Below are 26216 nucleotides of genomic sequence, written 5' to 3' on the forward strand. Positions count from 1 at the left end.
GTACACTCATGGGCTAGGGACTGAAATTGATTCAAGCTGTATCTTTTAAGAACGTGCCTTCTGCCAGGTATGGTACTAGACCTTGACTTCAAACAAGAATAATAAAGCTCATGTTTCTACAAGCTTACAGTTTAATGACAAGGTGTCAAGTTAGTAGGCAAGAGCATAAATACCCTGTGATAAGCGGTAAGGTAAGCATATGGACTGGGTACAATGGAAAATGCAGGGATGACATTAACTAGTGTTGGTGAATAGGGAAAGGCTTCCGTAATAAAATGATGTGTAAGATGAGACCTAATGGCATAGTGAATCATATATAGGTAAAGTGCGAAGGATTTGTATGTAGAAAAAGGAGGAACTGCAAGAAGAGGGAGGCTGCAGGCAGTTTTACATTCAGAAAGAATGATACATGCAACAGCCAAAAGGTTTTGAAAAGACAATCATGAATGCTCTCTTGGGGTTCTACACTATTACATCATGGCCCTCATCATCTTTCTTAGCTGTGTGCATAACAAAATGAAGAACAGAAATAAGCAGAGAGGAAGAGATATTAGACATGTCCTCTCCATCAGTCCTCCCCAGCCTGCCACTCAGTCCAGAACCTCTGAGCTTCAGGTACATTCTACAGACCCAATCTGAGATGCTCTCTGAAAAAGGCATTGTGTATTTTCCATGACACTAACTCTGCACTTTAGATCACAGTTTTTATATATGTTTGCGTTTTTTCATATCTCTCAAACTGAATTTCACAGATCTTAAGACACATAGATACCCTTCTGCTGCTGCTGCTGCTGCTAAGTCGCTTCAGTCGTGTCCGACTATGTGCGACCCCATAGACGGCAGCCCATGAGGCTCCCGTCCCTGGGATTCTCCAGGCAAGAACACTGGAGTGGGTTGCCATTTCCTTCTCCTTCTACATCTTATCAAATGTCAGCAGAAGGTTTCATACAACCATGTCCTGGCAGTCACCGTACTGACAATGATAATGAGAAACATTCTGATTCGGAGATGTTGCTGTTGTTGTTCAGTCACGAAGTCGTGTCTGGCTCTTTGTGACCCCATGGACCGCAACACACCAGGCTTCCCTATCCTTCACTATTTCCCGGAGTTTGCACAACTTCATGTCCATTGAGTCGGTGATACTATCTAAACATCTCATCCTCTGCTCCTTTTGCCTTCAATCTTTCCCAGCATCAGGGTCTTTTCCAATGAGTCAGAGATATTAAGCTGTGAAAAACTGTGCCCCTGAGTCATGAAGTAGTATAATAATGACAATGAGCTTGATCCTCACAGGGAGGATGATAATAACTCCCTTTCTGGGAACACCAGCACTCTATGCAGTACTGTGGGAGTTCAGATACTATATCCAGTTTAGAGATTAGCCTGGGAAAGTGTATCAGAAGCCCCTGACTCATAAATTCATCTTTGTGGATTTTTCCAAAGGAAACAAACATAAGTATATAAAGACAACATCAATTCACAATAGTTAACCATTAATAATATTTACAAATTGTGCCACCGATACTGTTGAAAGCACCTGAGACAGATGAACGACCACAGTGTCCCTATGAAGCAGGGACTACAGTCACCCTTATTTTATTGAAAAAACTGATAACAGCTGATATGCTTAAAGTCATACAGGTTAAAAGGAGTGAAGAACAGATCTCTTGTCTGTTTTCCAAACCACAATATTCTACTCTCTCCAAAGCTATAAGGATGTTTTTATAATAACAACAAAATTAGAAACAACCTAATTTTCTAGAAATAGAAGACTGGTAAAAAAAAAATTTGGTATAATTATGCAATGGAATACCATGCATCAATTGAAAGTGATTTTGTAGAAGAATACTTAGTGAACTTGAAAAGTGAAAGTGAAAATTGCTCAGTTGTGTCTGACTCTTTGAGACTCCATGGATTATACAGTCCATGGAATTCCCCGTGCCAAAATACTGGAGTGGGTAGCCTTTCCCTTCTCCAGGGGATCTTCACAACCCAGGGATCAAACCCAAGTCTCCACATTGCAGGTGGATTCTTTACCAGCTGAGCCACAAGTGAAGTCCCAGTGAACTTGAAATGTTTGTAAATATCGTAACTGTAAAAAGTAGACTAAAAATATGTATCACATGATTCAACTTTAGCAACAGACTAGAATCAACTACATGAAAAGCTAAAAGCTAAGTCGCTTCAGTCCTGTCCGACTCTGTGCGACCCCATGGATGGCAGCCTGCCAGGCTCCTCCATCCCTGGGATTCTCCAGGCAAGAACACTGGAGTGGGTTGCCATATCCTTCTCCAATGCATGAAAGTGAAAAGTGAAAGTGAAACTGTCATTAATTTAGGTTATAAATGACCTCACGTCAGCAACTGTATATGACTGACCCTAATGTGTGGGGGAGAGAGGAGAAGAGAGAAAATGAAAAAGACACAGAGACAGATACTGTAAAGCTCTGTGGTCATATGGGACCACTTGGTTATTCTGGATCTTAAGACTGTGTGATTTTTCTCTAATTCATCTGAATTAACTAGATTTTCTAAATTCTCTGCAATTGAATGTATCCTTCTGGTGGGAGGAGAAAAGCAAGCGAAAAGTTATGTTTTTAAATAGTTGGATCTGCTAAGCATTTGTATTGTGTCATGCTCTATGCTCCACGCTTTACCCGCCTCCCTCTGGTCCTTACAGCACCAACAAAGTGGTATAATTATCACCTTTAGCACACAGAGGATATTTAGGATGAGAACATTTAGGTAAAACATCCAAAAACACTCAGCTGTGGCATCAGTATCCAAACCCAAGGTTGTCCACAAACAAAAGTCCAGACGCTTTTCACAAGGCCATTCTGCTCCTGAGGCAGTGAAATTAAGTATTTTGGTTAAAAATAATACCTCACAATGATGTGTTTCATCTAATATGATCCATTAAGATGGAGCAGCCAATGATAAGACCTTCCACTGAGCAAGCTTATAGGGTCAGCCAGTGACTCAACAATGAGGGGCACTGAAAATAGGAAAATATCTCAGTAGTGAAAACATAGGGTGTTTCTCAAAGAGAAAATAAAATGAAGGGGATGGTCAGATCTGAAGAGCTTCTGTAAGTTGAAAATGATTCTCTGCAAACAAAAGAGCCAGTGAGCTCACTGTGAAAACAATACTGATGCCATTAGCTGAGTACTCTGACTGGAAAACTAGGTCCACACAGTACGTGGTACGTGGCTGCTCTCAAGATGCAGGTGGTGAGTGAGTGAAAGAGCACACACAGAACAGGGTAACTAACTAGGACAAGCGGAGAAACCTGCAAAACCATCATCACAATTCTAGGTACATTCTCTCCTCCTAACCTACTTCAGGTCCATCTAGTCAAGGCTATGGTTTTTCCAGTGGTCACGTATGAATGTGAGAGTTGGACTGTGAAGAAAGCTGAGCACCGAAGAACTGATGCTTTTGAACTGTGGTGTTGGAGAAGACTCTTGAGAGTCTCTTGGACTGCAAGGAAATCCACTCAGTCCATCCTAAAGATCAGTCCTGGTTGTTCATTGGAGGGACTGATGCTGAGGCTAAAGCTCCAGTACTGTGGCCACCTCATGCGAAGAGTTGACTCATTGGAAAAGACCCTGATGCTGGGAGGGATTGGGGGCAGGAGAAGAAGGGGACGATGGAGGATGAGAGGGCTGGACGGCATCACCGACTCGATGGACATGAGTTTGAGTGAACTCTGGTAGTTGGTGATGGACAGGGAGGCCTGACGTGCTGCGATTCATGGGGTCACAGAGTCGGACACGACTGAGCAACTGAACTGAACCTACTTCAAACCCTTAGTTTAGCTTTCCATGCAAAAAACAGGGAAAGAGAGAAGAGATTTCAAGATGCATTGAGTTTTGAAGATATGTCAGCATATGCAGCTATTTCATTTTATCCTCATAATAACTAAATGAGGTAGGTATAATTATTCCAACATACCATGTGAAAAATGGACTTAGATGATAATTTGCTCAAAGTCACTTAGCGTTCAAGTAGCAAAAGCAAGAGTTCAACCCAAACCCAGCAAGGCCTCCCAAGCTGTGATCTTGCACATGCCCTGCAGACCATCCCATGTCACCAACACAATTACAGGACCTGCTACCAGTGCACGTTACTGGCTTTTGCCAGCTTTTCAAGGGGGAACAGTGTAGAACCAAAGTCACACAGGTGTTTTGAGATGTAATACTTGTTTGCCTAAATGACAGTTCCCAGGTTCCAAAGTGTTAGTAGCAGGCTCATCAGAACCATTTGATAAGGAATGTTCCAACATGTCCACAGCCACACACGTATTGACAAAACCAAGGCCGCAGGAAAAAATCTTTGAACAAATGAGAGATGGTTTAGTAAATCTCTTGTTTTTGTATAGACCAAGAATAAAGAAAGGAGAACAATTAGAGATACAGAGACATACTAAATGGAGAGAGACTCCTGGAGGAAGGATCAAGGGCACATTAATATACTGCCTTACCCAAAGGACTCCCTCATCAGGGGGAAAAAAAAGGATGAAATCATTTTTCCCTGAGAGAAAAGAGTAATGTTTACCATCACATTCACCTTGTTATAAAATTCATCAATCACTTAGCTGGGGTACAATCACTTAACACTGGACAGGCCTGGACCTTCAAGGGGACACTGCAACTTCTTAGCCATGAAATTTGAACAAGTTTCTGACTTTTATTATACTTAATTTTCTGTCAAATGGGGATGGTGAAACATACTAATTACATCTAAAATACTTGTTGGTATGTGTGACACAGCATAGATCTGGTGGCAGCAGCAATTTTATTCTGTGGTTGGCTCAGTGAAATGTCCCAACCCTGAAAAAAACATCCTCCAGCTATATATGAGGCCGGAATAACAGGCCTGTCGTTGGTTTGTATTATTTGTTTGTCTTGCATGAATCATTCATGCCAAAAAGGACAAGTTGGTTCTCACAATGTGAATTCCAAAAAACAACTTGCCCAGTAACTCCATAAAGTAAAAAATAAGCCCTGGTATCCCTCTTTTCATCCACTTTTTTTTTTTTTAATAAAGCTAATTGGAAAAAGCTCAGGCCTGGGATGAAACCCAGTGTTAATTTACATCCTATTCTTAATTGTCAATTAAAAACTGGATTTAGAAATTTCTCATTTGCTGATGATTAATGTGTCCAGAGGTCCAGGCTCATAAATGGAGCTCAGAAATGTAAAAGGATAAACTTAGAAACAAATATGTGAACTTCTTAGAAATCATCCTCTTGGAGTAAAGAGGTAGATGGTGATAAATAGAATCTGGAGGATCTGCCATATTAGAAGGTGTCAATCCCAGGACTTGATTTTTTCCCAGCTTATCTACATCCACCAAGACCACAGAAACAGCCTTGAGACACATATTGAAGTATAATATACTTTCTTAAAACAACTGGTTCTGAATGATAGAGAACAACAAAAGGGCTCAATTCTGTGTACTTGTGTTATGCTATGCTATGCTAAGTCACTTCAGTCGTGTCTGACTCTGTGTGACCCCATAGACGGCAGCCCACCAGGCTTCCCCGTCCCTGGGATTCTCCAGGCAAGAACATTGGAGTGGGTTGCCATTTCCTTCTCCAATGCATGAAAGTGAAAAGAGAAAGTGAAATAGGGCTAAACAAACCTTAGATGAACTAAGTAGTCCATTTTTTATTCTGTGTTTTTCTTTTGTCTTAGTTTAATACTTTTGGAATCAAAGAAGTAAAATTGTGGAATTACATGGAGTTCAAGAACCTTGTGGATACATCTCTGCTGCTGCTGCTGTCATTTCAGTCATGTCCAACTCTGTGCGACCCATCTCTACCAGACACTTAAAACGGGATAATGTATTGAATCTTAGAACTCATGTTTATCATAGGGAAAGTGACATCAGTTTATAATACATAACTACCCTCACCAGGGTTGCTGTTTGAAGTAACTATAAGTGCCCTTAACATCTAAATGTCAAGCATCTATTAGGTTATATCAGTCAGCTATACGGACTTAAAAATATATTTTTACATGGAGTTTCACTGTGATGTTCTCCATTGACTTTAAGCACAGGATAATCTGTGATTATTAGAGAAATTAGCAGGAAAGAAAATTCAGCCTTTCGTAGTCTCATATGTAAACAAAGCACCAATAAGTCATTTTCAAGAAAGCGTCTCTATAGAGTGAGTAGCTTTTAGAAGAGACCAAAATAATTTTCTGCTGTCTCAAAGGATAGAAAAACACGATTCTTCCTGAAACATATACCCTTTCTTCCCAAGCCGTGGTTCCCTCGGGGTCTTTTATCTCCCTATGATTTCATTCCTTGTGCCTCGGGCTAACAAGGCTATGCTGTGTCATTCCCTTTTGTTAATGTAGAAGAAAAGATCCTCATTCAAAACATCAAGTGCTTTAAAAATAAAACAAGTTTGTAAAGCTTCTCCATCCATGAAGAAGAACAATAAAAATGTATTTTCCAGATCCTCTGAAAGCACTAAAACCTCACGTCCTTCACATGTCAAAAAGCCGGCTGGAGAGCTGACAGCGTGCCAGCAATCGCTGTTGACAGCCACCCAGTGCTGTTTATATTAATATTATTCAGTGGCTGAGAGAGAACCTTTATTCTTCTTCAAAAAAAATGTTTATTAAATGAAGTTTGGAAGCATGAACTGTCATTTTTTAACTACAGTGGATGCTTACCCCAAGCGATGAACCAGGGAAAAGGGCATGAAATGTTTATTCCTTAATGTGTCTAAATTTAAATGTTGATGTCTCTCAACGAGAGCATATTGATGACTCCATTCATGGTACAGGAAAATCTCCAGGATATACATTGTAGGCTGGGATTTGTAAGGGATTTGGGGGGATTACATTTATATTCACTGAAGTCAAAAGCATAATAACCACCTCGGGAGCCATTACAGGATATTTTGCTTTATAAAGTCTTGCCATAGTTTTGCTCTTTTGCTCATTCATTCTTTCCTAAGTTCTTTCTGTTGAGCACTTACTATTGCTCCTAAGACCTGTCCTATAGCTTTCTTTATCTACTGGAAGAGACTGGCCCACAGTGAGACTTATCAGAAAAGAACGTGCTAATATTATAAGCCTTGCTTTGGTGTTGGAGAAGACTCTTGAGAGTCCCTTGGACAGCAAGGAGATCAAACCAGTCCATCCTAAAAGAGATCAACCCTGAATATTCACTGGAAGGACTGATGCTGAAGCTGAAGTTCCAATACTTTGGCCACCTGATGCGAAGAGCTAACTCATTGGAAAGGACCCTGATACTGGGAAAGATTGAGGGCAGGAGGAGAAGGGGACAACAGAGGATGAGATGATTGGATGGCATCCCTGACTCAATGGACATGAGTTTGAGCAAACTCCTGGAGATGGTGAAGGACAGGGAAGCCTGGCAGACTGAAATCCATGGGGACACAGAGTCAGACACGACTGAGTAGTTAAACAACAATAAGCCTTGCAGTGCACAGGATGCTTGAGGAACACAGAAGCCTTCGATCCATTGCCTTATATCTAGAGGCCTTATATCCTCTGGGCAGAGGACAGCAAGAACGGCAGAAGGCTCCCAGAGGAGGAGGGCTGGAGGTGAGTACCGAAGGATATGTACTCAGGACTACCACTGTGCAAATACTTATTACCTCCATCATAGATGTGGGAGTCTAAAAGGCCTTAAATGATCCGCTTAAACTGCAACAGTAAGGAAAGTTCAGTTTAGTTCAGTAGCTCAGTTGTGTCCGACTCTGCGACCCCATGAATCGCAGCACGCCAGGCCTCCCTGTCCATCACCAACTCCCGGAGTTCACTCAGACTCACGTCCATCGAGTCAGTGATGCCATCCAGCCATCTCATCCTCTGTCGTCCCCTTCTCCTCTTGCCCCCAATCCCTCCCAGCACTGAAATCACTGGAGCCTGAGCTCGGTGATTTCGAAGGAAGGCAGGACCTCAGGTCATGCCCTTTTCTAGAAGACACTGGACCACTTCCTCCTTGACTCCTTTTGCCTATGTATTTGTAGATGGACTTCCAATCCTATTAAACTGAAAGCGTTTGAAAAAAGAGGTAGAACCTTACTCATCCCTCGAATCTCCTATTTATATCCATTACTGCTCCTGAAACATTTATGCCTTCATTCTTTCCTTCCACAAATATTTACTGAGAATCATTGGGTACCCAGAACTATGCTAGACATTAGGTGAATAAATTAGCTAGGCAGCAGTGAAGAAAACAGACAAAATTCATGTTTCTATGGGCCTCATATCCTGGAGGGAGATACAGACCAAAAAAGAAGTGAACAAATGAAATATTTTCAAATAGTGCCATAAAAAATTAAAAAGAAGATGTAATAGATAGGTATGGGGGAATATTCTTTATATAGAGTCAGGGAAAGCCACTCCTGGTGGCGACACTTAGTAAGTCCACTGGCCTTAAGAAGCCAGCCATGCAAAGTTCCAAGGAGGAGAGCATTTTCGTCAGAGAAAATATCAAGTGCAAAGGCAAAAATGGAACTACTGTGTTCCAGGAAAAACAGGCAGAGGCTAAACAGTGTGGTACCCTGAGTGACTGGTGGGATGAGAAGGGGGCAGGAAGGTATGGACGGATGGATCAAACAGGGCTTGGTGGACTACATCAGGGCTTTGGCATTTTATCTAACAATAATAGGAAATACTGAGGAGTTTTCGGAAGGGGAGCAGCATGTTCTGAAGTACATTTTGACAAGATTACTCTGGTCTCAGAAGAGAGAACTGACCCCAGTGGGGCTTGAGTAGATGCAACAGTAGGGAGACTATAGTGATCACAGTTAAGAGAGGATGGTGGTTTGGATTTGAATAGCACCAGGAAAGAGTAGCAAAAGGTTAGATTTTTGAGGTTGAACCAGGATTTTCTGATAAACAGATATACAGGGCAATTACTCGAAGCTAAAAAAAAAAAAAAAAAAAACAGGAAAAAAATCAATAAATGATGTGTAGTGGAGTTAAATAAAATGACAGTCCAGCCTTGTATTTACAGCTTATGAACTGACTAGCGTGGGTAACATAAACATCTATAGTGTTCTCAGGACGCCCAGAGCAATACAAACCAGACATGAATTCATCTGGTAAGGACATTCATGGTCAGAGGTTGGGAGAAAAACACCACCAGAGGCTCTGTCTGGGGAGCCTCTTGGCAAGCAACTGTGAAGGAAGAGAGGCTCCTGCTCAAGAAGGGTGTGGCCTGCAGGGCAAAATGTGTGTGCGCACGGGTGCTAAGTCATGTCCGACTCTGAGACCCCATGGACTGCAGTCCACCAGGCTCCTCTGTCCATGGGACTTTCGATGCAAGAAATACTAGAGTGTGTTGCCATTTTCCTTCTCCAGGGGATCGTCCCAACTCAGGGATCAAACTCACCTCTCTGGTATCTCCTGCACTGGCTGGTGGATTCTTTACCACTGAGTGCGTCACCTAGAAATGAGATATCCACAAAGAGCCGCTCCATCTATTCTCTAGTCCACAGACTGGATTGATTCCAAGTCTGGTGGGAGGCACATTTGTCACACAAGGAATTGTTAAGTAAGTAGGACTTCTCTGGTGGTTCAAATGGTAAACAATCTGCCTGCAATGTAGGAGACCCAGGTTCGGTCCCTGGGTTGGGAAGATCCACTGGAGAAGGGAATGGCAACCCACTCTGGTATTCTTGCCTGGAGAATCCCCACGGACAGAGGAGCCTAGCAGGCTACTGTTCATAGGTTCGCAGAGTTGGACAGGACTGAGTGACTAACATGTTCATATCATTTATTGAGCCGTTATCATGCTGCCAGGAACAGTGCTGAGTGCTGAGTACTCAGCAGGTATTGTATCATTTAATTTTCACAAGTATATGACATAGATACTTTGAAACTTCTTTTAAGCTTAGCAAAGTGAGGCATCGAAACAGTACAGAATTGAGAACCGTGAAGTCTACTGCCGTTCAGTTCCAAAAGGGAGTTGGGTGAGTAGAAGTGGAAGAGATTGTCTGCCTCTCCAAAGAGGAACCAACAACAGCTCAGATTTCAGACTTTCACAAAGGCAAAATCAGCAGTTTCTATGTGTGACCGCTATCACTCATGCAGTCCATCATTGAAATTGCTTTCATGCAGTTCTGATGAAACATTCATTCTGAGCTCAGTCCTTCCCACCTGCCATCAATGTCTGGCCCCCAGGCCAGTGAACCCAAATGATCCACTCTTATTCCTGCTGCTCCATCAACCTGATTTCTAAAGCAATTCTGACAGTGCAATGGGGATGTTAACAACTTGCCACAAGGATTGGGCTCCAGTATCTTCTCTCCCCAGACAACATCGATCCTCCATTGTATCTAGTCAATAGACCTTCACATCAACAGACCTTGCTGGCAAACAAGTCAGCTTTTTGTGCCTTACAATTTCTGGTTTATAGTATCTTTCAAATGGATTCCCCCATTCGAATATCCTGCAGGCAAATTCTTATTACTTACTCCAAGCAGCACAGCACGTTTGCTTTATCTAAAAGGTTATCTGTGTTATTAAAGCTGTATTGGAAATGCTTGGGCAAATTTGCCCTCCTGGGCATGTTTTCACTAATTCTAAGTACATTTAACCAGAAATGCTATTGATGACTAAATAAACCTCAGTTTGGATATTTTAGACGAAAATTAATTTCCATTTTTTGCTTCTACTTGGTACTAGTGTCAAAAGTCTGGGGAACAAGCATTTGAGAACTATTTGCTGGCTGCTGGCTGACTTAGGATATGTGTCTCTGTGTGTTTCTGGATATGCCCTCTTACCAGAGGAGAAATAAATTTCACTATAGACCTTTAGAAAATCACAAATAGAATTATATGGGCTGAGAGAACAAATGTGTTATTGCTACTCATACAAAAGGTTTAAAGGGTTTCTGAAACAAAGAAGGGTCTTGGGGGTTGCAGACACATATTTATGAGAGTAAATCACACACAAAATCATACGTTTGAAAGGGAAGATACATATAATCTGGTCCAACATCCTTAATGTTACAAATGAGGAAATTACAAATTACTAAGGCATCCAACCAAATTGGTGTCGTTTTAATGCCATGTTTGTACACGCTCCACATCTCTCAGGAACTTCCCTTCGCTATTTTGTCTGGTGGTGTCAGTCCTGCCTCCTGCTGTCATTCCCCTCGGCACCCCTGACCTCGTCACCTTCATGAAACCTCCTTTCCCACTTCAGAAAGCACCATACCCTTGCAGTTAAAATTACTGGCTCTGAATGAGATGCAAGTCCAGCTCCATTCTTTACCAGAAGTATAAATGTAGGCCAGACACTTAACTTTTCTGTGCCTCCATTTTCTCATCTGTAAAATAGGAACAAGAATCATAACTCTCTCATCTTGTTGAGCATTGAATGAGGTTATTTCCTACAAAGCCCTTGCAATAATGCTTGGCACATAGGAAGCACCCGTTAATGATGATGCTGTCATCATCAACATGTCTAACTTCTGCTCCTCTTGGTATCAGCAGGTCATCTCTAGTTCACCAAAAGAAGAAAGGTCGTCAAATATGAATTCACTCAGATCCGCCTCCCCACTGCCTATGAGCTCCTGAGCCCAGAAACCTATCCACATGCTGCCAGCCACTCTTTCCTCCCTCACTCTGCTGGGAACCGGAAATACTTTGTACTTCAATCCTTCCATCAGAGTCAGGATGCCATCTGTCTTCTCAGGAGCCACGTTCCCTCATTTAAATGACCTCTCAATTAAACCTCCAGACTTTCCCTCTCTTACTACCCTCTCAGCCTCTTTAACCTTCAAACACAATCAAAAGCAAACAAACACACACAAAACTTGCTCTTGAGCTTGCATCTGTCTTTTACTAACTCCCTGTCTCTTTGCTCCTTCTTGTTGACCTTCCAGCTAAGCTTTCGGAAGATGAGTCTATGCCTTAGCATCTTTGCATCACCCGTCACCACACAGCAGTCTGATTTCTGTTTCCAGCACTACATCAGGTCCTTCTTTTTAGTCCACCCGGAACATCTCTCACTGCTCTACCCAGCACCATTTCTGGCTCCTTCCATCCACCTCTTCTCCTGAGGCTGTTCTCTTCCCCAGGACAAGACACTTACATGTCTGTCTACTTTCCTACGGGCTTCGATCTCTGTGGGTCCAGCAACTGCCAATGGTTTCTCTATCCCCAGCATCCAGCACAGTTCCTTGCACACGTAATCAACGAAAAAGTTCACATCATGAACACATGAATGACCTTCTCAGAGTCACACATTCAATCTCGTTAAATGAAACAAACATTCACTGTGCTTCAGTCACATGACAGCAGAGTGGAGGCTAAAGAGATTAATAATACACAGACCCTACCCTCCAGGAGTTATCATCCAGTGAGAGAAGAGAAATCCAGGATTGACAAACAGACCCAAGATATTGATGGGGTAGGAACAGAGAGAGAACAGGAAAGAGGAGGAAAGAAAGAAGTGGAGGTAAGACAGATTAACATCATATAGGCTAGGGTATACATCAGGATGCCAATAAACATAAAATATGTGTATGCTTTTTTAAAAAAATCATTTAATCAAATTTAAAAAGAAGCAATATGCCTAAGTCTAGTTGAATAAATCATGATTTCACTCCAAGCAAACAAACTCTGCTCAGTTCTCACATACCTGGTGTTTCATACAGAGGATACATTGAGACTCAGAAACTCTGACCATATACTACATATAGGAATCTGTCCATCTGCTGACAAGGTGAACAGTCATACTAAATCTCCAAAGGCGGCCTTTGTAAACTTGTGCTTGGGAAGGTAACTGTCAGACTTAATCTCCCATGTATATATCCAGAAGGAAAAAATATACAAGACAGATAGTTGTGTGTGACAGTTATCAATTTATTTATTTAAACTCACAATGTAAATTAAAGGAGCCATTCTTCTGGTTGGAATGACTTATCCCGATCATCAACAGGAATTGGGTTGCGGCTACGTAGTGGGAGAAAGCTGAACTCTGTCTGGAACCCAAGGGATTCGGTGGGGCACCTCTTGGAACTCACATGCCGAGTAGTAAAGCTTAATGGAAAGGTCAATGACCAAAAAAAGGCAGGACAACTGAGAATTCAGGAGTGGAGGTTTGAGTCATTCCTCCAGGCAAAGAACCCTAAGCAGCTGAGGTCTGGGCTGAGAAGGGAGATACCTGAAATGGGGAAGAAAGAGTCCATACACACAAGTACAGCCTGTGAGTCATTACAGAAAAGAGTTCTCTTTGCTTGTGACATCTACAGGTTTATTTGTAGAAGCTATTTTTTCTTCTGCTTCTTTGTATTTTATCTTATATAAAATAAAAGTTGTTGAAAGGTAATTTTACTATCTAGGTAACAAAATATTTGACTTTCTTGGTGGCTCAGGAATAAAGAACTTGCCTGCCAATGTAGGAGACGTGGGTTTGATCCCTGGGTTAGGAAGATCCCCTGAAGATGAAAATGGCAATCCATTCTAGTATTCCTGCCTGGGAAATCCCATGGACAGAGAGAGGAGCCTGGCAGGCCACAGTCCATGGGGTTTCAAAAGAGTCGGACATAGCAACTAAACTACAGCAACAACAAAATATTCAGTGTAACTTCATAAGAATTTCAGGAAAATTTAACATAACCAGCACAGGATACTACAACTGTTGGTACCTGCATCTCTTTATTTTGAGAAAAGAGCAAAGAGCATCCTAACTTGTAAGATGGCAGGCTGTGTTTTATTAGATGGAAATGCTGAGTTGCTTTGTTTATCTGCAAGAATTCAAATGTGTATAGAAAGGTGTACAGGAGACCTAAGGACCCAAAGGAGTAGACTGGAGGTACTTTATTGCCTCTCAGTGCTAAAGTTATCCTCCATTTTTATCTACAAAATGGATATGGGCCGTGTAAATAGCCTTCCTTGCCAGCTGGCTGACTGTTAAGCACTTTCCTAGGGTGCTCAGAGACACTGCAAGAGGAAGGCGTTTCCCGTTGTATTTCTAGTGTGCCAGCTCAGCTGACTCCTGAAGTGCCTGCTCCTCCAGCATGGGCAACTTCTTCAACATTCAACTCCTGCAGTGCACTGTGACGAGCAGCACCTATTAGCTGCAACATCCCGGGCACCTCCCTTGGGCTACCAGTAACAGAGTGCTTCTGATAAGACATGTCTCCAGAACAGCTTTCCCAAGCATCCTGTAGAACAGATTTCTAGCAAGTTCCAGACAGCAGATTTCCAGCAAGTCCCATGAGGAGTAAACCACAGCAGCCTCTGCCATTCAGTAGGCTGTGGCTGTGTTCTCATAAGGTCTGTACCATACCCCTACTGGGGCTTCCTCTTTGCATGAAAGTTCCATCTCAGCCCTCGGAGTATGGGTGTTCCTTATATTTGTCATTCTTGTATTCCTTTCAGTGTTGTCTACTTCCTACTAGCCAATGCCCACAACAATTTCTTGTTACAGCTAATAATTCTTTTTAATAAACCTTTCATGCTCAAGTTACAATATTTTCCAGGAGCAAAAAGCACCTCCAGTATCCAGATCTTGGTTTCTAAATACAATTCTTTAATGGCTCATTCTAGGACTGAAGTAGGAAAAACACAAAGTGAGACTGGAGAATCCGACAGTAGCAGAAAGTAAGGAAGTGCTCAAAAGACAGAACAAAACATAAGAGCCAAACAAAAGGACCAGGGCGTGTCAAAAGGTCACAGAAGCCACCTAAAACAACGCCCGATTGCCAAATCTAGAGCAATTTAAGCAACGAAACAATATATTGATTTTTCATATAAATATATATAAGCCCACACTGATATAAATGACTGACTAAATGGGAGAGAATAAATAAATCTTCTTTGCAGATGAATTCCAAATAACATACATAGACAATCTCTCCTCCCAAAACCATGGAGCTTAATCCCTACCATTCACCCTTGAGGGTAGTCTAGACTTACTGACTTATTTCTGGAGAATAGAAATGCGAAAGAGAAAAATAATAACTTTATGTGGAGAAATCTGGCAAACACTACACATCACTAAATGATGAAGGTTAACCGAGTGATGACATCATCGGTGATGTCATGTGAATATCATCATACCCCTGGTAGAATGTCATGAGGTGGGTACTTCAACTGTGTGGTATTCTTTTAAAAACTTGTACCCCTAGTCTAGTCATGAGGAAAACACAAACTGAGAGACATTCTGCAGGATACCTGGCTAGTTGTTGTCAAGGTAATGAAAAACAAAGGCTGAGTAATTGTCACAGACCAGAGAGGGCTGGAGAGACGCGACAATGCAGTATAGTGACCAGGACTGGATCTTGGAAAAGAAAGAGGACTTTAATAAAAAAAAATAATAATAATGAAATTCAAACAAAGTCTAGAGTTTAACAGCAATATACTAGTAGTGAACTAACTAGTAGTGCATTCAGGTCAATTTCTTTTGGCAATTAGTTTTGCCAAGCTAATGCTAGCTTAAAATGTTAAAGGGAAAACCAGGTGTGGGTATGTGGAAACTCTCTACTATCTTGTAACTTTACTAAAATTGTTCCAAAATGAAAGGTTTAGTTGAAAAAATTATTGCAATTTCTGTCTCCTGATTGGACCCTGACTAATACAAGGAACTGATCTAACTAAAAAAGAAATCATTTTCTCAATCTAACATATAGTATCAAATATATGAATAATGATAACCAGAGAGGAGGGTACAGAGAGAGAAAAATCCTTGGGACCTAGGTCATTTTAACTCTGCTACTTAATAGGTTACTAGAGTATGCATTTGCTTCAAGAATTATTTGGCTGAACGATACTGGATGCTTGGGGCTGGTGCACTGGGACGACCCAGAGGGATGGTATGGGGAGGGAGGAGGGAGGAGGGTTCAGGATGGGGAACACATGTATACTTGTGGCGGATTCATGTTGATATATGGCAAAACCAATACAATATTGTAGAGTTAAAAAATAAAATAAAATATATATATATATATATATATATAAAAGAATTATTTGGCTGAGAGTATTAAATCACACACCTCCTAATGAGGCATATTAGGGTAACAACTACAGACAAAACCCAGGTAACAAAATTCAGTGCTCTGACTCAGAACAGAATGTAGGTGCTTAAAAAAGGTGTCAGAAATGTTTTCTCAGGTATCTGTCCATGTTTATTGATGCTTCTGTTCATGATAATACCAAAACATGAGCTGTGGAGAATAAACTAAAAGTCACCTCAGTATCTTCACCCAGAATTGAAAGAACATGTGTTTCTTTCTAGAAGAATTCTAGAGGCTTCACTAAAAAGTTGGTCAATTCCAAAATAAAGCAACAGTTGTTTCTAGAAGGCCTAAATCAGTTCTAGAGGGTCTGAAACCCATGTTGGCTTTCCTTTCATTTATATACACTTCAGCCTGATCTCTTAGCACGAGGCAAGCTGCAGCTTTTAGGGGACAAAGTGTGACTATGACTAAAATTATTTCACAACTTTCCCCCTGAAATTAGTAATAACAAATCTCATTTTTCAGAAGAAGAATACAGCCACTCTTCTCTTTCTCAATGGTTTATACAATAATGTTATTTTTCTTCTAAATGTGTAGGCACAACTGATCTTTAAGCAGGAAAAGCCAGTGAAAGCAACATTGCATTTGAGGTCAGTTGGCCAAAAAAATGGACATGAGCCAGATCCCACATCCTAAACATTTTGCCTCAGCAGTATGAACAAAATGCCCACTCTCCTCCTGATCTCCAGCAGAAGCCAAACTAAACCCTGCAAGACAGTTACCCATTGGAATGGGAACCCTGTCAGGGACAGAGACACATGCACACACACTCCCTAAGACACAATAAAAAGGCTCTCTCACATGGAATGTTCTGTGCACAGATAGCACAGGAGATTGATGCTGTTTTAGAGACAGCCAGGAAATCATAGGCCTAAAACAAAGTAGTTCTAACAAGATAAAGAACAGCATCCCCAATTCCAAAGGGAAGCAAGTAAAAATTCCTAAAACCGGCTTATCTATTATACATAGCCTGATGTTCTTTTTGACTGGTTTCAGAAATTCTTTGGTGGCAACGAGGACAAATCTGTGTTTGTCATGAGAGCTTGGTAATTTGAAAACTATTATTCCCTTTCTCTAAATGTTAACATTTCATGCATTACAATTGAGTTGCACTTGAGCTCTTTCTCACATTTTTCAAGGCAAAATGAAGTATAAAGGAACAGGAAGAGTACACAATTACACGCACAGCAAGGAGTTAGCCAGAAAACTTAAGTTTTAACTGTGAAATTTAGAAAAGCAACTGTATTACATGACATTCCATCATTTAATCCTCATAATCATGAATACAGGATTTTAAGTGCAATTTGTTTATCATCCAAAACACCATCATCTTAGAATTATAATTCTAATACAATGGAGACAAATTATATATTATGAATTAGTACTAAATGGCATGAATTTTCATTTACTACCAGTAATTCACCCCAGTTATCTGAGAAAGTACTTATTATTGGTACCTCAGAATTGAGAGATAAATAAACAAGTTAAGCATTGAAAATATCAATTTTGCTTCTGCTTTAAAACCAACAAGTGGTAAATTGTCATCACCAAGAAAATAATATTAGATATATGAACGAGTAAAAACAGATGTCAGAATACAATAGCTGTGTTACCACAACTGCGTTACTGAATGAAGGAATCTGAATTCTGGATCCTACTCTGGAATATGTATTCATATTCATAGAAGTATCAGAATCAGATTACTGAGATCTCCTGCTTTCCAAGTGCCTTTCTTTATACTCTATTCACAACAGTTCTATGTATAATACATGTCGAGATTTCAAAGAAACACTATTTGTGAGCTGGGTTGGGGATCCACACCACACTCTGCATTGGGCTGCAGAGGGAAACCCATGGACACAAGGGGCTCATACAGCAAAAACATCCTGAGACAGACAACGGCAGGTGTACACTCACCACTGGAGCAGTTGGTCCCACCCCAGCCAGGCTCACACTGACAGGTGTTTGGAGCAATGCAGCGACCATGGACACATTTATCAGCACAGTGGGCTGTCAGAGAGAAAAATCAATCAAATAAGGAAAGTTGGCACAAGAAAAAAAAAACCCAACAACACAGCTGTTTCACATATCAGTCTCAAGTATTGCTTAAAAACAACACGCATGCTTGATAATTTTCTTCATTCCGTTCCTCAGGCCTCTTGCAGTCCTCTGTGTAACCAAACAATTCCACTTCTTATTTTGATACCTCCAAATACATGCCTTCATTTCTACTATTTAATTCTACTTCATGCTAAGTTAGGAAAGAAGTTTCAAGGAAAATTGCCTGATCTACTTTAAAAAAAATTATCAATGACTATCAAATACACCCTCTTTGTTCCAGCAGACGCATATGTGGATGCACAAACATACCACAAAGCAAGATCTCAGGACTCCAGGGCAACAGAGGAGACCGAAAGGTACTCCTTTCACATAATACCTTTACTAGAAACAAGTCAAATTTCTCTGTGCATGTGTTATTCATAACTATGACACAGCAGAGCTACAAATCCTTCGTCTGTTGAGGAAGAGCTGAAAAATGTCATCCAGGTCTTTAGGAAATAGTAAATCTCAGTTCCCATTTCATTACCGCATATCATTGGTGTGACCCAACCTGTGAAGATAGGGATATCATTGCAAACATGAGCAGATGGGTACACTGATGATTTCCAAAACAAAGATAGAAGGGGACATCAGAAAGATGTGATGTTGAACATCAGTATTACCCTCACCCTTAGTGTCACTCACATGCTTAAACCTTCTTTAAAGTATCTGGATATATGAGTAATTGTGAAAACAATTCAGAAGAGTTTGGATTTAAGATCTTCTAAAATTCTACTTAAGGATGGTATAAACTGTCCACTTGAGAGATAAGTTTTATTAATTCATTTGTTACTATAAAAATAAAATGGAGCTACCCACAAGCAAAATAAACCTGTCTCAAGGAAAAAAAGATAATCATAATATTTTTCAATTTATATTTCCTCAATAAAATGGAGAAAAAACTTTCTGTGTCATTAAATATCTTTAGTGTGATTTATATACTGTTGTAAGTCTACACTGTGTATATATTTTTTATATATTATATTATTATCAGATATTCCAGTTGAGCTATTCCAAATCCTGAAAGATGATGCTGTGAAAGTGCTCAATATGCCAGCAAATTTGGAAAACTCAGCAGTGGCCACAGGACTGGAAAAGGTCAGTTTTCATTCCAATCCCAAAGAAAGGCAATGCCAAAGAATGCTCAAACTACCGCACAATTGCACTCATCTCACACGCTAGTAAAGTAAAGCTCAAAATTTTCCAAGCCAGGCTTCAGCAATATGTGAACCGTGAACTTCCTGATGTTCAAGCTGGTTTTAGAAAAGGCAGAGGAACCAGAGATCAAATTGCCAACATCCGCTGGATCATGGAAAAAGCAAGAGAGTTTCAGAAAAGCATCTATTTCTGCTTTCTTGACTATGCTAAAGCCTTTGACTGTGTGGATCACAATAAACTGTGGGAAATTCTGAAAGAGATGGGAATACCAGACCACCTGATCTGCCTCTTGAGAAATTTGTATGCAGGTCAGGAAGCAACAATTAGAACTGGACATGGAACAACAGACTGGTTCCAAATAGGAAAAGGAATACGTCAAGGCTGTATATTGTCACCCTGCTTGTTTACCTTATATGCAGAGTACATCATGAGAAACGCTGGGCTGGAAGAAACACAAGCTGGAATCAAGACTGCTGGGAGAAATATCAATAACCTCAGATATGCAGATGACACCACCCTTATGGCAGAAAGTGAAGAGGAACTCAAAAGCCTCTTGATGAAAGTGAAAGTGGAGAGTGAAAAAGTTGGCTTAAAGCTCAACATTCAGAAAACGAAGATCATGGCATCCGGTCCCACCACTTCATGGGAAATAGATGGGGAAATTGTGGAAACAGTGTCAGAGTTTATTTTTCTGGGCTCCAAAATCACTGCAGATGGTGACTGCAGCCATGAAATTAAAAGATGCTTACTCCTTGGAAGGAAAGTTATGACCAACCTAGATAGCATATTCAAAAGCAGAGACATTACTTTGCCAACAAAGGTCCGTCTAGTCAAGGCTATGGTTTTTCCTGTGGTCATGTATGGATGTGAGAGTTGGACTGTGAAGAAGGCTGAGCGCCGAAGAATTGATGCTTTTGAACTGTGGTGTTGGAGAAGACTCTTGAGAGTCCCTTGGACTGCAAGGAGATCCAACCAGTCCATTCTGAAGGAGATTAGCCCTGGGATTTCTTTGGAAGGAATGATGCTAAAGCTGAAACTCCAGTACTTTGGCCACCTCATGCGAAGAGTTGACTCATTGGAAAAGACTCTGATGCTGGGAGGGATTGCGGGCAAGAGGAGAAGGGGATGACAGAGGAGGAGATGGCTGGATGGCATCACTGACTCGATGGACGTGAGTCTGAGTGAACTCCGGGAGTTGGTGATGGACAGGGAGGCCTGGCGTGCTGCGATTCATGGGGTCGCAAAGAGTCGGACACGACTGAGCGACTGATCTGATTTGATCTGATTATCAGAGAGAGAGAGAGAGAGATTGTTGAGCCAAAAGTGATCATCACTTTTAAGGTTTTTATCAAGAAAACTCAGACATGAAGAGATATAAGGGAAAGACATTTTAGGTAAAGAGAAAGCAAAAGCAAGAGTAGAAGGAAAAATAAATGGAAGTGAGAAGATCTGTCTGGGTGCAGTGTTTGGAGCAATATCTTTGGAAAGAGAGATACTTTGAAAATCAAAGTAAAGTATCAGGACTTGATTCTGAGAATTAGTGGAGAATATTCTAAAGAAAGACATAAATTTGTTACAAGAAACCATCAGGTAGGTCAGCTGATGAGGACACTGCAACATAATAAAATGATCAAAATTTCAGGAAATAAAAGTCTACATCCTATTACCAGAATAATTCCTTAATACCCAAGCAATTTTGCGTGGGGTACCAGCCATATGAGCTAGAGATTTTGACACTAGAGTTCCAAGGAGATGCTTGTATGTATGTGCTCAGTCACTCAGTCATGTCCAGCACTTTGAAACCCCATAGACTGTAGCCTATCAGGCTCCTCTGTCCATGGGATTCTCCAGGCAAGGGTATACTGGAGTGGATTACCATTTCCTTTTCCAGGGGAATCTTCCCCACCCAGGGATTGACCCATGTCTCCTTCTTTGGCAGATGGGTTCTTTACCACTGAGCCATAATTACATATGTAACTGTAATTAAAAGCAAAATCTGTCTGTAACATATGAACACACTGCCCTATAACATGCTGACTTATGCTGCCAGGTTAAGTTGATATGTGCCAATCTCAGGATTCAGTGTCTCCTGCCATTTCCAGGCATGTTTCATATTGTAGATGGGTCATTCATTCAAAAGGACTTACTATTATTTCTTTAAATTTTAGGTATGCAAGTACAAGACAGAAAAATGCCATAACTGGATGGAGTATGTAAGGTCCCACAAAATGTCACACAACGCCCAGAAGATGTAATAGGACGTTTAACAGGATGCAAACTTGTATTTCCTGAAATTTTGATCACTCTATTCTGTTGCAGTGTCCTCATCAGCTGACCTAACTGATGATTTCTTGTAACAAATTTATATCTTTCTTTAGAATCAGATCAGATCAGATCAGATCAGTCACTCAGTCGTGTCCAACTCTTTGCAACCCCATGAATCGCAGCACGCCAGGCCTCCCTGTCCATCACCGACTCCCGGAGTTCACTCAGACTCACGTCCATCGAGTCAGTAATGCCATCCAGCCATCTCCTCCTCTGTCGTCCCCTTCTCCTCCTGCCCCCAATCCCTCCCAGCATCAGAGTCTTTTCCACCTCTCTTCACATGAGGTGGCCTAAGTACTGGAGTTTCAGCTTTAGCATCATTCCTTCCAAAGAAATCCCAGGGCTGATCTCCTTCAGAATGGACTGGTTGGATCTCCTTGCAGTCCAAGGGACTCTCAAGAGTCTTCTCCAACACCACAGTTCAAAAGCATCAATTCTTCACAGTCCAACTCTCACATCCATACATGACCACAGGAAAAACCATAGCCTTGACTAGACAAACCTTTCCCCCCTAATTCTCAGAATCAAGTCCTGATACTTTACTTTGATTTTCAAAGTATCTCTCTCTCTTTCCAAAGATATTGCTCCAAACACTGCACCCAGACAGATCTTCTCACTTCCACTTATTTTTCTTTCTATTCTTGCTTTTGCTTTCTCTTCACCTAAAATGTCTTTCCCTTATATCTCTTCATGTCTAAATTTTCTTGATAGAAACCTTAAAAGTGATGATCACTTTTGGCTCAACAATATATATAGGTGTGTGTGTATCTTATAATAATATAATATATAATTTCCCCTAATTGTGCAGGGGATGGTCTGGATCCTGAATCACACTGTTACATGCTAGCATGCACACCCAGGACACTCACATCTTACAGAGGATGCTGGCACCCTTTGTAAACATGCAAATTTGACAGTATTTGGTGCAACTTGGCTAATGCAGTGATGACATCTATGTTTGCAACATATTGTTAATGATCAGTCTTCAGACATCCAATTTTCAATTTCTCCTCCTTCAAGATAGTAAATCTACTTAAAATTCTATTTCCACTTCCAAGTTTGAGAAGTTTTAAAAATTCGATACTATTTCTCTTTAATATGAAACCAGAGTTTTCTGTTACTGTGCATTTAAAAGAAAACACAGAAATTGCATATAGTGGTAGATGAAAAGAAGTACCATTCATCTTCTCAAATTTCAATTTTTATGTCTATTTAAAATACTCTTGTTCTCACCCATTAACTGTATACTAAGCGAACATTATAAATGTTAACTTATAAGGTAAATTTATATTAATAAAACACAACTTTGTCTTTAAATCTTAGGCATCTCCATATAATTTCATTTGATCAAAAAATCAGTTCCACCACTTGAAACTTGGAAAACCTCTGGGTACCCAGGTCACTGGATTGGATGACAGTAACCTGGGGGTTTATATCTACAAAGAGCATGTGGCCAGGAGAGGAGGAGTTTGGGGGGTATTCCACGGGCAAGTCTCGATTTGCTCCTCTCCCTTTTCCTCTCTCATTTTTTTCATTCCTTATCTTCCTTCATGCTTTCTTTTACTGCACATCTTTCTCTCCTCCAAACTATGTCTTTGATACGCACAGCCACGATACAGACCACAAAGTAAACTGGTTTTAGGTGTAGTTTAGCTCTTTGCCCCTGGGTGACACCAAAAGATTTTGCACTGTACCCACCTAAATCAACCAGAGAGAAAGGACGATGCAAACCGGTCTAGAACCTTTTCTCTAATATATTACTAAAATGGGTAAAAAAAAATGCATGGTAAGTTAAACCTAGGTATCAAAAGGTTAGGGATCAGAATTGCGTATGCTTGGATACCAATTGATCGTTCTTTGTTACTCTTGTGGATTCCAAGAAAGGATACTAAGTGAATTTCTACATGTAAACATCAAAGATCTGCTTCAGAATGCTTTGAGATTGCTGAATACTCACACAAATGCTCTCATGTTTGATTCCTGATGATACAAACTGTATTTTATGAAATGAACACCAAGAAGACTAGTCAATTGTAATAGACAAAAAAACTCCTATGATGGTAATTTTAAAATCTAGTTGTTGTTTTTTTTATGAAAACCTTGAAATAACATTTGGCTAAAGTCTAAAGCAAAACATAAATAGATAGCAGAAAACAAATTAGACTGCCAGTTAATTAGGAATTGGAAGGCGCAATCTGCTTTCCTAACGATTTTTTTTTTCCCTTCATTAAAGCTAGAGTCAAAGGAATCACCTCAAGGCATTGAAGCCGAAAGTCAAATAATGATCTAAATAATGAAATATATTGTTGGTACAGATCCTCAAAGGAAAGAACACAAAATTCTACTGCTATGTGAATCCACATGGCATTAGACTGCACCACAAGCATCATCTCTGTTCCACGCCCTGTCCCATAGCTCGGGACTCCCCACACCCAGCAACGTTTCTCATCAAGAACCCACAGACCAGTGAGAGCAAAGGGAGACAATGGAGGAGATGAGAGCAAGCTAGAAAACGTTATGTTCTCTGATGTACCAATTCTCCAAGTTGCAGGAAAACAACCATAGCATCTGTGGCGAAAAACACAGACTCTCCCTCTAGGAAACTGGTTGAGCTAGACCTCTACCCTAGTTTCATTTTCCTCTTTCAGCCTCAAATGCTACCTACTCTGGGTGCTGAGCTTTCAGGACTAACAACCTCCACGTAAGAAACCATGGTGAGTTAAAGACATGAATTTGTCATATAGGAAATTCCAAAGTCAGCTGGAAAAGAAGACAGGGAACAGCGGTCACTTGTAGCAAATGCTCAACAGTTTAAATTTCAAGACGCACAAAAGAACCATCCCAAGTATGGCTTTCTCATCCGTGGGAAACTGTCATTTTACTCCCTATTCTATTACTACCTTTTAAATATTTCTTTATTTATTTTTGCCTGTGCTGGGTCTTCATTGCTGACTGTTCTCTAGTTGCAGAGAACAGGACTACCCTCTAGTTGCTGTACGTGGGCTTCTCATTGAGGTGGCTTCTCCTGTTGCAGAGCCTGGGCTCTTGGGCACTCGGGCTTCAGTAGTTGCGGCCCCCAGGCTCTGGAGCACAGCCTCAGTAGTTGTGGCACAGGGGCTCAGCTGCTCTGTAGTATGTGGCATCTTCCCAGATCAGCGATCGAACCTGAGACCCTTGCATTGGCAGGCAAATTCTTGACCACTGAGCCACCAGGGAAGCCCCATTCTTATTTTCAGAAGTGCAATTAATACCAGGAAAATGCTAACAAAGACAGTCTACCCAATATGATTCTTTTTCACATCTCTCTTTAAGAAAATGGTAAAGAATCACATTCTGAGTTTTCGGTAATCTTTTAGACACTGATGTAAGCCGAATATGTGGAGCCATTTGGTATACCACTGCAGACACATCAGGTTGCCAGGGACAGGCAAGGCATCTTCTCCCTCAAGAACTGGGGGGCAAGACACACTGATGAGAAAAACACGCTCTATCTTTGAAGTGAAAGCTGTGGACAGCCTGTCTGCCTGATGGACAGGTGAGGACTGACCTCATGACCCTGGAATCTTCTCTAATTAGGATCCTGTTTCAGCCTTAGTTCCTAAATCCATTTAAATCCCATTACCAGTTACATGGTTCTCATTCCTTTCACTTGTAAATACTTGCTTTTAATACTGGGAGCCACTAACTACACTCAATAGCTTTCTCTTCTGCCACAAACATTTCCCTTTGGATTTACACCTAAGGTATCGCAGAAAGGTTAAAGTAAGAGTGGACAGACTAGAGACTCCTTTAAACCAGTTGCATCATTAAACAGAATACCTACTGTGTCTTAAAAGGATATATTATAATCAATGTATTTAAGTTCATTTGAAAAATGCTTCCATGATCCATCTCTTGAAAATAACTGTCCACTAGAAACACACCAGATGGTCAATACCAAAATCCGATTGATTAAACTCTTTGCAGTCAAAGATAGAGAAGCTCTATACAGTCAGCAAAAACAAAACCGGGAGCTGACTGTGGTTCAGATCATGAACTCCTTATTCCCAAATTCAGACTTAAACTGAAGAAAGTAGGGAAAATCACTAGATCATCCAGGTATGACTTAAATCAAATCCCTTATGATTATACAGTGGAAGTGACAAATAAGATTCAAGGGATTAGATCTGATAGACAGAGTGCCTGAAGAACTATGGATGGAGGTTCATGACATTGCACAGGAGACAGGGATCAAGACCATCCCCAAGAAAAAGAAATGCAAAAAGGCAAAATGGTTGTCTGAGGAGGCCTTACAAATAGCTGAGAAAAGAAGAGAAGCCAAAAGCAAAGGAGAAAAGGAAAGATATACCCGTTTGAATGCAGAGTTTCAAAGAATAGCAAGGAGAGATAAGAAAGCCTTCCTCAGTGATCAGTGCAAAGAAATAGAGGAAAACAATAGAATGGGAAAGACTAGAGATCTCTTAAAGAAAATTAGAGACACCAAGGGAATCTTTCATGAAAAGATGGGCTTGATAGAGGACAGAAATGGTATGGACCTCACAGAAGCAGAAGATATTAAGAAGAGGTGGCAAGAATACACAGAAGAACTGTACAAAAAAGATCTTCATG

At 40.8% G+C, this 26216-nt stretch overlaps 1 protein-coding gene across 12 annotated transcripts in view; it reads right to left on the minus strand.

Annotated features, from left to right (window-relative positions):
• MEGF10 (multiple EGF like domains 10) overlaps positions 1-26216 on the minus strand; it is a 480748-nt gene that overhangs the window by 64777 nt on the left and 389755 nt on the right. For all 12 annotated transcript variants that reach the window (XM_086410534.1, XM_086410532.1, XM_086410528.1 and 9 more), the window contains one exon: positions 17943-18035. In XM_086410534.1, coding sequence (XP_086266660.1) covers positions 17943-18035 — 93 coding nt within the window. The remainder of the gene's footprint in view (positions 1-17942; positions 18036-26216) is intronic.

Source organism: Bos grunniens, chromosome 7, assembly GCF_055505025.1.
Source record: "Bos grunniens cultivar Pamir isolate PY7600 chromosome 7, Bosgru_T2T1.0, whole genome shotgun sequence".
NCBI lineage: Eukaryota > Metazoa > Chordata > Mammalia > Artiodactyla > Bovidae > Bos > Bos grunniens.